The 13,137-nt window shown below is 43.4% G+C and overlaps 1 protein-coding gene across 5 annotated transcripts in view; it reads left to right on the top strand.

Moving 5' to 3' along the window:
* Positions 1-5,755: 5,755 nt before the first annotated feature.
* The window catches only part of fto (FTO alpha-ketoglutarate dependent dioxygenase), a 103,377-nt gene continuing 95,995 nt past the window's right edge, over positions 5,756-13,137 (top strand). Inside the window, exon 1 of one of the 5 annotated variants that reach the window (XM_076993288.1) lies at positions 5,756-5,966. In XM_076993288.1, the coding sequence (XP_076849403.1) occupies positions 5,889-5,966 (78 nt within the window). In that variant the 5' untranslated portion in view covers positions 5,756-5,888. The remainder of the gene's footprint in view (positions 5,967-13,137) is intronic. The other 4 variants (XM_076993284.1, XM_076993285.1, XM_076993286.1 and 1 more) reach the window with 4 other exon arrangements.

The following is a 13,137-nucleotide window of genomic DNA, read 5'->3' as shown; positions in this document are numbered from 1 at the left end:
AATAAAGGCTGGATAAGCAGAACCCTCCCTCCAGTCCAGGCCAAGCCAAACACACAATTAAACACATACCCAGGAAAACGCCTTTCAGTACTGCTCAAATTCAGCACCAGTGGTTAGTGAAAACCTCAACCCCAAGCTAATGGGAGACAACATCGCTCAGTCGCCATACGAGGACATCACAAGACACAACTCAAGCAGAAACCTCCACTGTCACATCATTCTGCACATTCACATATTTTTTTAGTTTTGCAGTCTTATTCATCCTAGTTGCCAGGGGCTTCGTCTGCACTGTACACATGGAAATAAACAGGCCCGGACCAGAAATACAGGCAGAATCAAATCTGACAACCAGCCCTTAATTATCAGAATTCATTAATTCACTTATTGCTGCTGCTTGCGGTGCATGTTGTCTCAGTGTTGTATACAAGACTCGGATGGTCGGAGCTGGTGAGAGTTTGCAAGGTCAGTGAGTAGCGTAACGTGGTTGAAGGTAATGTGAAATGACTACAAGGGCATCTGATATTTTGGGACACGCTCACACTCGGTGTCTTGCGTCTGAATTTATACGTGTTTCTGATTAGAAGTCATAACATTGTTGGTTAAGTTACTGGTGGGGCTGCAAAACCCCAAGCGTGGATTTACACAAGAAAAATGGTGAGCTCATGAGTTTAACACATGGACACATAGCAAGATGTCTGAAGTATGAAAAAGGATCCCCAAATTGTTTATTTCAACAAGGCCTTTTGACAACAGGCTAATTATTGTTTATTATTTTAGCATGAAAAAATGTGAAGATGAATAATATGAAGTGAATTGGTTTGAACCCAAATTCGATCGTGTCTGTACAACAGTCAGACTGTATTAATGTTTTAATATGCTTTTCTGGAGAAGAGGGTCTGGGCCAGATTACTTTATTCGGTCTGATGTTCATATACATGTGTACAGTGCAGTAAACGTCTTCTCTTCACATGTCTCAGTTGTTCTGTGTGCGGTGGGATTGCCGGATATCCCTGGAGCCAACAGGGTTAAGGGCCCCAGTCAAGAGGCTAACAGTGGTCGCCCAGCAGAGCCAGGGTACAAACCACAGCCTGACTGACAGCCCAAAGTGTTACTTAGGCTACCACTGCCTTATTCATCAGGGAAGCAAAGGCTCAGATGAGGAGTATTTAAATCTTAATTGAAGGCAAATTCAATGGTATAATTGAGCATTATGTTTCTAAATTTATCATTTTATAAGTACCCAAATGTCCACTGAACCTGAACTTCGACCTTTTGGCATATGAAATTAAGCACTTTGGAGTCCACAAATGACCTAATAATGTAATTTAAATTTATGCAAAACATTAGGCTTCAAAGAGTTGCCTTTAGTATTCACTGAACTCTCGAGGACTACATTGTGTCACTTCAGTCTTTTGTGTACCATGTCCCTTTGATCTGGGTGCGTTACATTAGGCTGAGGTTTGGGCTGGATGACAGTGAAAATAACTGGTACTTTGTACAGCTTGCCAAGTTGAAGAACAAGTGGGGAACCATGTTGTCCTTTACTCTGGGATGTCCAGCAGGCTGAAGACCCGGGGGCGATTTAATTAAAACTCATATGCATTTTTTTCCCTCTAAAAAGTATGAGGAGGCACATGAAAGAAAAAAAATATCCACCTAACACTCGTAAAAGCTCACGAGAAGAGCCAGTGGAATACACAGGAGACAGGAGAGCGTGCTGCTGCTGTCGTCATGGAAACAGACAACAGACAACTTAAATCATGCACTTCAGTACTTGTAAAATAGTGTAATTCTAGGAGAGACAATTATGGTCACCTAACCTTCTCTTGCTGAATCACAAGGGGGATGTGTGTCTCTCTATATAGAGAGTTTTATAATGTGTTTCAGCCTGCCATTTTTTTTTCTCTTTTTTTTCCTCAGTGAGGTTGAAAACAGGGACCCTTTTGTATGTCAAACCTCAGTTTTTAATAGAGCTCCAGTAAAACTACTCCCTGATCATGGTATTAAAATCACAGGGCCAGCAAAACACTTCCCTCTCATGCCGTCTGGAAGCCATCCTAGCCAAGGAGGTGTACCACATCTTACAACAGGCTGCATGCATCTTTCTGTGGTGATGTGTGTGTGTGTGTGTGTGTGTGTGTGTGTGTGTGTGTGTGTGTGTGTGTGTGTGTGTGTGTGTGTGTCCATGATCATTTACAGGGGCTTAATCCACATTAAATGTATTTTGTGAATCGGTTTTATGGGCTCTGGTCAGATCTTTTGTAGCCAAACAAGTCATGTCCGAGCTTGGAGGCTGCACTGGGAACAAGGCCACTGAGACATTCAGAGTGAGGGTTGCTAACCTATAAGAGCTCAGATTGGGGTTCATTTGTCAGATGATATTGTAAGACGCAATAAATCAGAGAGTGACCATATATTATGGGTAGGGGAAACACACCATTCAGCCCAACCAAAAGATCTTTCTGTAGGTATTTGTCTGATTTATACACATAATCCTTTGACCAAAAACAAGCATACATTTTACTAAATGGGACAGACCATCACAGAGATATCCAAAAAAAACTGGCCATAAGTTTTACTTGAGAGGAACTATTATCAAAGCATTAATTCATATTCCACCGTTCATACTACGCGATTCATACTCCACGACTCATACTCCACAACTCATACTCCACCATACATACTCCACCATACACACTCGCATATATGTTATCGCCATTTAAAGAAATAAAGATCCTAAAAATTTAGGACACTATTTAAGATGTTAATTTTTACAAACTACACATAGGTTCCTAGTGTTCTGTGTAACACACATTTTAATGCAATTCGATTTTCAGAAATTGGACTGTGACAAACTTAAATTAGCATTCCTTCTCCAAGCAATATAACTATTTTTAAAGGTTTAATATCCCACCTTCTTTTACCTTTAATATAACCCAAGATCAGTTATAGTTTGTTGTGTTACATCATTACACTGCAGACATACACGAGACAAAATTTCACATAGCTACCTACTGTCATCACTGAGCTGAGCTCATGTATAATGAATATGGTGCTCACATAACGAGTGGCAGAATGTAACGGAGGAGGATATATAATCAACCAGGAAACAACAGAAAGTCAAAAAAGAAAACCTTTTTTGAAATGGGTGCATGATCGATCTGAAGACTTCCAGCACGGATGACCTAAATAATTATGTTCAGGTTTCAATATAACTGTTACTGCTAGTGAAGGACTCTTTGATGTTAATTGAAACCACTGGTCAGCAATCTGCTTTACAGCACTGACAAATCACAGCTTCCTACAGTTTACCATCGAGTTAGGTCTCAGGAGAGACACATTCACTCCACATGCTTGCTCAAAAAAACAAACAAACAAAAAAAAAAAAAAAAAACGGTTTCTTCATTGTCTTCACAGGCATTATGGGTAGAGTGTGAGACAGCATTTGCAACTCATAACAATGCTCCAAGATGCACTAATGCTACTGGACAATGGACTTTTTTTAAACCAGATTTTCCACTTCTTTTGAAGAAACCACATCACAATTCAAGCATACATTAATAAAGCATAGGTGGCCCAGTATAAACGCCCACATGGGGAGACACTCATTATTTGTAACAGAGGTTCTGCTTCCATGTAGACGAGGTTTTAAGTCATGCGTTAGGCAGCCAATGCAGGGTTCTGGATCTAATATGGACCTCCACAATGGCCTTCTCTCCCCCTCCCTCCAATGTTTCTCTCTTCTCTCCGCTGCTTTGAGTATGTTTCACCTTTGATTTCTGCCTGCCGTTTTCTTTCATTCTTTCCTTTCCTTTCCTTTCCTTTCACTCTCTCTCTCTCTTTCTTTTTTTATTCACTCATTATATCATCTGTGGGTAAAAGACAACCTTGTGAGAGGGTCATCCGGTGCTGATGCAATGCACAATAACACAAAACATCCCCTGCGGTGCAAAGTGGGAACAGAAAATTGGCCAGACAAAAGATGTAGAGGATTTGATGGGCTACAGAGGGTAGTTTCTTTTTTTCCCCTCTCTTTGCTTTTTTCCAGCCTTTTTCATCCTTTTCAAGCCATGCTAGTTTCATATTTGAGCAGAGCTAAGGTCAGTGAACATTAAAAAGGCAATGTAGAGACAGACTGTGAAGGGATGTAGAACTCTCCAGCAGTGTGGTTCCGTAGGACGGCATCAGTCCGCTTCGTGGAGTCCTGTTCACTCTGTGGGACCTACGGACTGCACACGATTGACAGCTGTAATATATGAAGGATAATTTAGAACATAAACAGTACATGGTCATACAATAAGACGACATGTGGGAGAAAAGAAGTACTAACAGATGTGAACTTTGCCATTTTCAAAAAATGTACAACAGAATAACAACTTCCTTTTTATTAGCTTAAAAAAGAGCTAAGCTCATGTCCCCCAACACACACACACACACACACACACACACACACACACACACACACACACACACACACACACACACACCATATACCCATATGTTTATGTTCTTTTATGCATATGGACCCACTTTGGTCTAGGTATTTCTCAAACAGATCCTTTCTTCTGAAGCTAAGGGGAGAAGAGGAAGTGTAAGTTATAAATAGGAATCAAAAGAACCCCCCATTTACTGTAACAGGATGCCAGACACACAGACATCTTTGAAAGTATGAGAGCTTTGAGCTTTTTACAAGACAGGTGAAGGGAACACATGTGTTAAATCACCTGCCTGGCCTTGGTCAGCCCTGCCATAAAAGAAAAGAGATTACAAAGAGGTCTAATGAAGACCCTGATCAAAGCCTGTAAGGGTAATATGTAGCAGGTGTTTTCAGACCTTCAGCACTGAAGAGGTTACAGCTCATGTCTTCCCCAGACATGTCCTTTTGTCTTCAGCTGAAACTAATAAACCACAGAGCGCTTCTCAACACTCTCCCTGAAAGATTACGAGGAATCTACTGACCTTAGGAGAGCTGTGGGAATTTCTGCATGTGTTTGATACAGAAATGTTCCTACTTATTTTTTCACAGCTCTGAACGCGGTCTGGGGAGAAGGGAAGAGTACATTGAGATGGAAAGGGGTGTGTGTGTGTGTGTGTGTGTGTGTGTGTTCTGGGGGGGCACGACTCCGTCCCCTTGCCTGAGAAGCACCTGGGTGTAAGCTGAAATCAATGAGAGCTGAAAAGAGTTGAAAGAGGTTTGGCAACGCTGAGTCTTGGAATATGTTCAGAGGTGTGTTTTTGTTTTTATGTGAGCTGAATGGTGCTGCTTCTGATATTTTGAAGGCTATAGCTTGGCACAGAAATAGCAACACATACCAACAGCCACTCATCACATGACTTTCAGTTAAAGTTTAAGTTATTCTGACTTGTATTTATTGGTTGTATAAATAACAACAACTAAACAAATAAACAGCAATTTAGGAGCTTTTTCCATACATAAATAAGAACTCTCATCAGATAATCAATAATTTCCATAGCACACTAGCCTTTCATAAAAAAGCTAGCCTATCATAATTTCTTATTACAGCTTCGCTAAATATTATTTCCTTATTACTTATAAGGCTTAAATAAAATAATAACAATAATAAACATTTAAATATAAGGTAGCCTTAGTAATGTAACGCATCCACATTTCACGACTTCCGGCTTGAGTCAAATTACAAGCATGGCTTTTTCCTGGCGCGTGGCACCTGGGAAATGTAGTCTACGAGACATTACGACTGTCCAACGTTTTAAGTTAACCCGCAATAACATAAGGAAACAACAAAGATCTTGACATCTATTTACTACGGTTTACGATAGTCATTGCGATATTGTTTTTATGCGCGAAGAAAAATATTTATGACGTTTGAGGAAGTGAACGCAAACTACATTCCCCACGCCAGTGCATAATGAAATCGAGGCAGTGTAAACAGTACTTCAGGAACATGAAAAGATCGGATGACAGTGAGAGGGAAAAGAGGAGAAAGGTATCGCTTGTAGTTTTCTCTCAGTTCGCCAAGCGCCACATGCAGTCGCAGACTTTCTAAGGAATGTTTCTGTGTGTCCAGACTGGTGTTGCATGCGCTGTTTGGTTCTGTGCGCTGCTTTTCAAGCTTACGTATCTTCCATGCTGGCGTTTTCCTCGTGTTTTCCTTTCTCTTATATGACATTTCTGTCTACTTACACAGTGCGCACATTCTAACGCAGTGAGAAACTGCTAAGTGTGTGTGTTTTCTGACTTCTGTCACGAACTAGTTATGTAGATGGCGATTCTTTGCCAACATCAAAGTCTAGTGTACAATGCACAATGTTGCCCCGGCCGATATGGTGACAATGAATGACAACTGGAGATAAAAGGTTGAACCCACTAACCAGACGCACTGAGACACAGACCAACTGTCCTAATCGTAAGGTGAAGACGCAGACACACACTACCAAGTCAATTTTTATGTTGGATTTTTTTTTTGGAACATGAGTAATATTCACGACCTATTTATTTTTTAAAAATCTAAGAAAAGCAATCAACTAAAAAGGGAAAAGACTTGAATATATCCTACAGGCCCAGATTATAAACAAGTTCCTTCAGAGTTCATTGAGTTCACAGTCACATTTTCTCAAAAAGTGGTTTGATGTTTCATTGCAGGACAACTGTCTAAGCCGTTTGACAGGTTAAATGTTCAGCATCTTAGTACTGAGCACTAATACGTTCAGACTTAATGTTTTGCCTTTCGCTGGTCCAATGGGCCAATTTTCTCATACCTCAGGCAATACTTCTTAAGGTGAGCTGACTGAAGTTTCAGAGTCACGTTATTAAGGCTTGCTATTTGCGTCCCTGTCTTATTCAGAAACACAGAGAAGAACAACTATGGCAATGATAGGCAATCTAAGAAATCCATATGTAAAACCAGTTCAGAATATCTTATGTGTTTTTCTTTAGGTACAAGTTCTACTTCTGGAAATGCATTTTTATGTGTGTTTCCACAGTAAATATGTAAACTCAAAGTTATTATGGTGCACTACATAAATGCAGTATTTTGCAGAAGCTTAAACACAGACCACAGCATATTACAGCATCATTTTATTTTTGCTTGCCAAGTTTAGCTCAGAGTTTCATTATGACCTGTTTCATCACAATAAATTAATCAAGATGGTGTTAGTTCCTAAGTAGTTCTACATTTACTGAGACATTTAAGCTGCGTTTGTTTCCTTTTCTTGTGCTTTCAGGTCAGTGTTTGAGTCGTTAATGTAGGCTGTTTTCTTACAGTGATCACATATGCCTTAGTGTGCTACAGAAAGGTAATACAGGAAATGTAACTGGTTGTCACTACTGTAATTGGATCATAAAGACAAATGTTCAGTCTTAATTAGGGCGTAAGGCAAGTCAAAATTTCAATCAAAAGACCAGTTTCTGCCACAACCCTTTCCTCACCCACATTTGAAATAAGGTGCAGTTAGTACGTTATCTGCAGCGACCACAGCAACCTGAGAGAATCTGGCAAATGTAAAGTCCCAGAGTAAATTGTTAAGATGACGTTATAATACCGAAAGGCAATTATAACCATTTGGGATTTAATCTATTATTTCCACACTTAAGCTACATGACTGGGCTTTGAGTCAGCATGGGCTCCTCGTGTGGCGTGTTTGTTGAGGCCGTGGCCTTTGTTGGCCTGTGATTTAGCTGCAGAGCACACATTATTTCCACGGTTGGCTTTTTGTCACTGTTCCTGCCCCAGTCAGGGAAGGAAGAGGCTTGGTTGGCTGCACAATGTGGTTCAGGATTCTCCTTACTGTTGCAGATCTTTAAGGCTTGTTGGAGATTTATTAAAAGGTATTTGGAGTTAATGAATGAAGCCTGGTGTTACCAGGAAGATTTATTTTTATTGTTTTGGCATTGAACAGGTCGCTCAGTTCACACTTGACCACACCCTGTGATATTTTAGCAGCATGTGTTTACTGTGGTCATTACTAGCTTGGAACTAGTTCTGGACTAGTTGGGGTGTTTCTTTAGCAGTTCTGAAGTAAAATATCTGGGCTTGTTGCTAATTGGCATACTGTCATATATAATTAGTGGGAGGTATGATGAATGACAGCTTTATGAGCAGAAAGGATTTTTGTCATTGCATTTTTATGTAAATAAAGTCGGAAGTTAAAGCAGACTCATAAGAAAATCTGTCCACTGAACACACTTGTCCTGACATTAGGCTAAGGTTTAACTTTATGTAACCTAATTACATGAAATGTTTGCATGAAATTCCACACATCCCACTAAGTGAGCCACCTAAATAGATGTTTCCAGTTCATGCACAACCATCTAGGCTGCATGGAGTAGCTGTTATGAATTCTCACATTTCTGTGTGCCTTTTGTCCTTGTCTCTGTCTCTGCCTGTCTCCATCTCTTGACTCCAGTCTCTGATGGTGCACGTGTTTGGACCGTGACTGACGGCAGTGAAACTATGTAGGACGTGGTTCCTCTTGTTTATTACAGAGAGCCGTGAGCACCAGATGAGCCACTGGCTTGCGGAGAACTTACGGCAGCTGGTGTGCAGACAGACTCAGACAGACAGACTGGCTGGCAGACAGACAGACAGACAGGCACACAGGTCCAAAAACAGGAACTCAATCTTTGTCCTTCTTTCTTCCCCACTCATCCAATGAACAAAAGAATTAAAGAGTAGGGGCCTACATATCAAAATCACTGGAAAACCACAGATTATTCAAAAAAAGGAGCCTAGTGATTATACATGTGGCTTGTTGCAGTGCAAAACTGCTGTATTTGATCATAGTAAGTGATATGTGGGGACGTTTGCAGCTATGCCCAGTCATCTGGGCACACATGGACGTGTTCTCCCGAGTCACAGAAGAGGCCATGAGCCAGTCGTCTCTTCAAGCTTTTCTTCCCCCGATAAATGCTTTGTCCCCTCTGTTGCTTTGCAAGGCATTTCTGAACCATGTGTGGTGCATATGCAGGACAAAGCCCATTCTGATGATTATGCTGTAGCATGAAAAGGCATGTCACTGGCTAATAGACCATTAAAGGGTGACTTCATCTCTAAAGAAATGCCCTTACATGCTCCTCTAGCCATAGAAATGCTGTCAGTGTTATTATTTGATCTAAGAACAGTGGACAATCAAAGTTGCTAGTTTGAACTTAAACGAAGCCAGCCGTGCAGGCACAATTAAAGCATTTTGCCATAAGTACTATTCAGTTTATTGGACATGCTGTTGTATGTATGGAGACCCTGGTGTATGCCTTTCACTCGGGCACGGTGCCTCCAGGAAGCTGGTTCTCCTTACCACCCCCAGCTGTTCTCATAAACACACTTTATAACTCCACACTTGTAACCCCCATCGGAGGTTCCACTGGTTCTTTTGACTGTTTGACTGTTTCTTCTGATGTCTGCTTGATATTTTGTTGACAGGATAACCATCGTCCTGTGATGAAATATACTTTTGACACACTAAGAGTAGCATTAATAAAAAAAAGGAGGGAGGAGGAGAAAAGGAGACAGAGAGAGGGAGAAACAGGGAAAAACAGACAGAGGAAATAACAGAAAGAGAGAGAGAGAGAGAGAGAGAAACAGAAACAGAGAGAAAGAGGGATAATGGAGCATTCCCCCCTCTTCTTCCCTCAGTGGACCATAAGTAACAACAGCGGAGGGTTGCCAGATGTTCCAAAGCTTTATCCTCCTCCTTGCCTATCAGTCGAAGTGGCCTCGGCTCATTGGCTTTCTGCACTCATGTGTTCGCCAGAGCAAGCTGTTTAGGCTGTTTAATTCCTAAACACTCATTAAAATGGTTTGTGTTCCCCATGGCAATTCTGTTAAATTAACAACTAGCTAGGGCTACAGACTGATTATGTGACCACACAGCCTGTCTTGGTTAATCGATCCCCCCCCACCCCACCTTGCAAAATGGCTCCCTGTAAATTTGTGTAAAGCTAACGATTTATGTGTAGTAACGTGCGTGTGCTGTGGTGTCAGAGCTGGTGTTTTAGCGGGAGGTGGTGTCACGTTTGGCCCCCCCTCCCCCCCTTCTCTGTTTTCTCACCGTTCCACTGCCCCTTGCCCGGCACCACCCTCCACCTTATTAATGACTGCGTAATGGTGAAATAGTGTAGGATGTCCACATAAAGCTCAGGAGTCCCAGACCAGACCAGCTACATACCAGCCACTGCTGCCCCACTTACATCCGAAGGGTTGGGTGATGGAGGTGGAAAAAAAGTGTACAAGGAAGTGTAAAGGTGAAGGAAGCAATGTTTAGAGTGAGAGAGTGAGAGAGTGAGAGAGTGAGAGAGAGAGAGAGAGAGAGAGAGAGAGAGAGAGAGAGAGAGAGAGAGAGAGAGAGAGAGAGAGAGAGAGAGAGAGAGAGAGAGTGAGAGTGTTGGGTGGAGGGGCAGGTTGAAATATACTGCCCCAGCTGATAATGATACCATTACACTAATGGAGGCGGTAAATGAAGTAGCAGGCTGACACTCTGGTTTATTACCGCGGGGGGGCACTTCCTGCTGCGTTCCTAATGGCAGGAGCTGTGAGTATCGATCAGGCCATCACTCCACTAATCCACACACACATTACCTGCAGCCCACAAGGCGGCCTCAGTCCTGCCACTCACTGGCTGGGTAGCCCCGCCCCTCCGGCACTGGTTTGGTGCTGGTGTGGGGGGGTGGGGGGGTGGTGTCCTGGGGTGAGGGGTTCTCAGTGGGGTTAGGGCCGTTGTGATCCTCAGGAAAAGGGGGCGGAATCAGGACCACGGTGATTAAGTCAAAGGGTCCGGGCCCGTTTAATTAAGCAGTAAGCCATTCTCTGGTCTCCTGCCTCTTTATAGCTGTGCTGGACGGGGTATGGGCTTAAGTAATGAGAGTGAGACACTGCCTTCGCTAATGACCTTGGGCTGTAAATAAGGACAGACTCAGCTCTACAGAGGGTTGCCAGATCTTTGTTTGGATTTCCTGTCACATGTCATTAGACCGATAGGGGTGTAAAACAATCGTTCAGCATGCATAAGACCAGGAACTCTAGTTTAACATGTTAATAGCTTTAACATCCCATATTAAACCTTCGGCTTCAGGATCCGCAGCTGCTGTACGCTGCATATTACAGCAGTAATTTCATGTCTGCATACGGGAAATTATTGAAAACGTAGTGCAAGAAAGCCACACCAGCGCAGTGCGACTCCCCCGACGGCGTGAACGCGGCTCCTTCCTCGCTGCCGGTGATGGAGAGCTCCGTGTGCCATTACAAGCGGCTTAAAGTGCGATTACGGAGGCAGTGGCGGTGCTCGCTGCGGTGCGGCTACACCTCCCCGGCCCCCGCACGGCCTCCACCTGGCCCCGCTCATCAGTCTCCGTGCTTCGCCCCCCCCCCCCCCCCCCCCCCCCCCTTTCGCCTGCCTCAGCACATCGGAGTGCTAACCTCTGCTCCGCCGCTAATCAAACGGTTTACCTTAAGGGGAGCAGTCGTTCAGACCTCTCATTACGAATGCTCCCGTAGCCATAAAGATGTATATTTATATATCTCCATCTCGCCGCCTGTCGCCGGGGTAACTAGTTATTGATCTGGATGTTTAGTCATTTCTTTCTGCTCGCCCATCAATATTGGGCTAACGCGCGCGTGCTGTGCTTGACCCCGGTCCCTGCCTCTGTCGCATATCCCATCGGACTCTAGTGATATACTATTCTGAAAAGCAAATCAATGAGTGAATATGAAGTTTGCGCTGTAATATAGGGCGACCCCGGGGGCCGTGGCTCCCACATTGATCCGCCGTGTGGATTTAGACTGATTTGTCTGTCACTAGGCTTTGCTTGCTATATCATCTACACACTGTGGGGGATCACACATCCCTCATGCCTCCTGCTAAAATGCGGCGCCATATCTTATATTATTTATGTTGCTTTAAATTCGAAATGAGCGCGTTTGGAAATATGGATATTGCTGAAGGAGCTGGCGTAATGACAATGATATTTTATTCGTTTAAATGCCACATTTATGCGCCCTGCTGGTGAGCTGCAGTGTTGTTCAGATGTGGCGTGCGGGTTCTGCTGAAGCAGGACCACAGTGTCCAGGGTCCCTGTCAGGAACCCTGGACGCCTCCTCGAGACCCTCGCCGTCATCCCGTGGTATGTTCTGGTGCAGGAAGCGTCTGGGCCCGCCGTAGCCCTCCATGACCGGTGAAGCAGCGTAGGTCATGCGTGAGACAGACCACGGACGTTTGCATTTGAGCAAACCGCTATGTGGTAGTAGGCTGTGTTCTGGCTACACTCGTGTCTGGTTCCAGACTCTTAACTTTTCTTCTTATTGTAGGCCATGTTGAAAGACCTACTCTTGGGAAGCATGTGTGGGGAGCTCAGCCTTTTGTAGCAGTGTGAGCAGGGGTAACCTCTGCTGTGTGTGTGTGTGTGTGTGTACTTGTATATAATAATGTGTCCTGCACATTGTGGTTTACACGGAACATGTCTCACGCGTGAGTTCCCAGTCTTGCTGACCTCGTCTGTCAGCATTGGTCTGATGGGTGCTAATTTATAGTCAATAATCAATATGCTCAGTAACCATAGTTGCATCCCAGAGGACTGTTTGGGTTGATCATAGGATTGATCCAGTAACCGAGATCTCTGTGTGTGTGTGTCTGTGTCAGTGTGTGTTTGTCTGTGTTTATGAATGAGTTGTGTGCACATTGTACCTGCTTGTTTTCACATCATCACTTCCAATCATATAATCTCATTTCCACAGAGTCTCTTTGCCTGTGTTGACTCTGTCATAGTGTCTCTTTGCCTGTGTTGACTGTCATAGAGTCTCTTTGCCTGTGTTGACTGTCATAGTGTCTCTTTGCCTGTGTTGACTGTCATAGAGTCTCTTTGCCTGGGTTGACTCAGTCAAAGTGTTTCCTGGAACCCCTGTGCTTCAGAAGAGCAGAAATATTTTCACAGAGCTCACATTCACACAGGAGAATAGTAGACCTTACGCAAGAGTGTGGATCGCTCCTCTTACGCTCCTCTCGCGATCTCTGTGTTGTTTTATGTCTCTTTTCCTCTCACCTGCTCTGGTGCACAGCGGGGCACATCTTTGCTGTTTATTTGTGAATTTATTTTCCTCTGCCGTAGCTCACCTTGTCTTGTAAAAAGGAAACTACCTAATGACAGGCTTTTGCCTGACATCTGCTTTC

Source organism: Brachyhypopomus gauderio, unplaced genomic scaffold (assembly GCF_052324685.1).
Source record: "Brachyhypopomus gauderio isolate BG-103 unplaced genomic scaffold, BGAUD_0.2 sc108, whole genome shotgun sequence".
NCBI lineage: Eukaryota > Metazoa > Chordata > Actinopteri > Gymnotiformes > Hypopomidae > Brachyhypopomus > Brachyhypopomus gauderio.
Note: the sequence above shows the minus strand (reverse complement) of the source record. Positions and strands in the feature narration are given on the sequence as shown.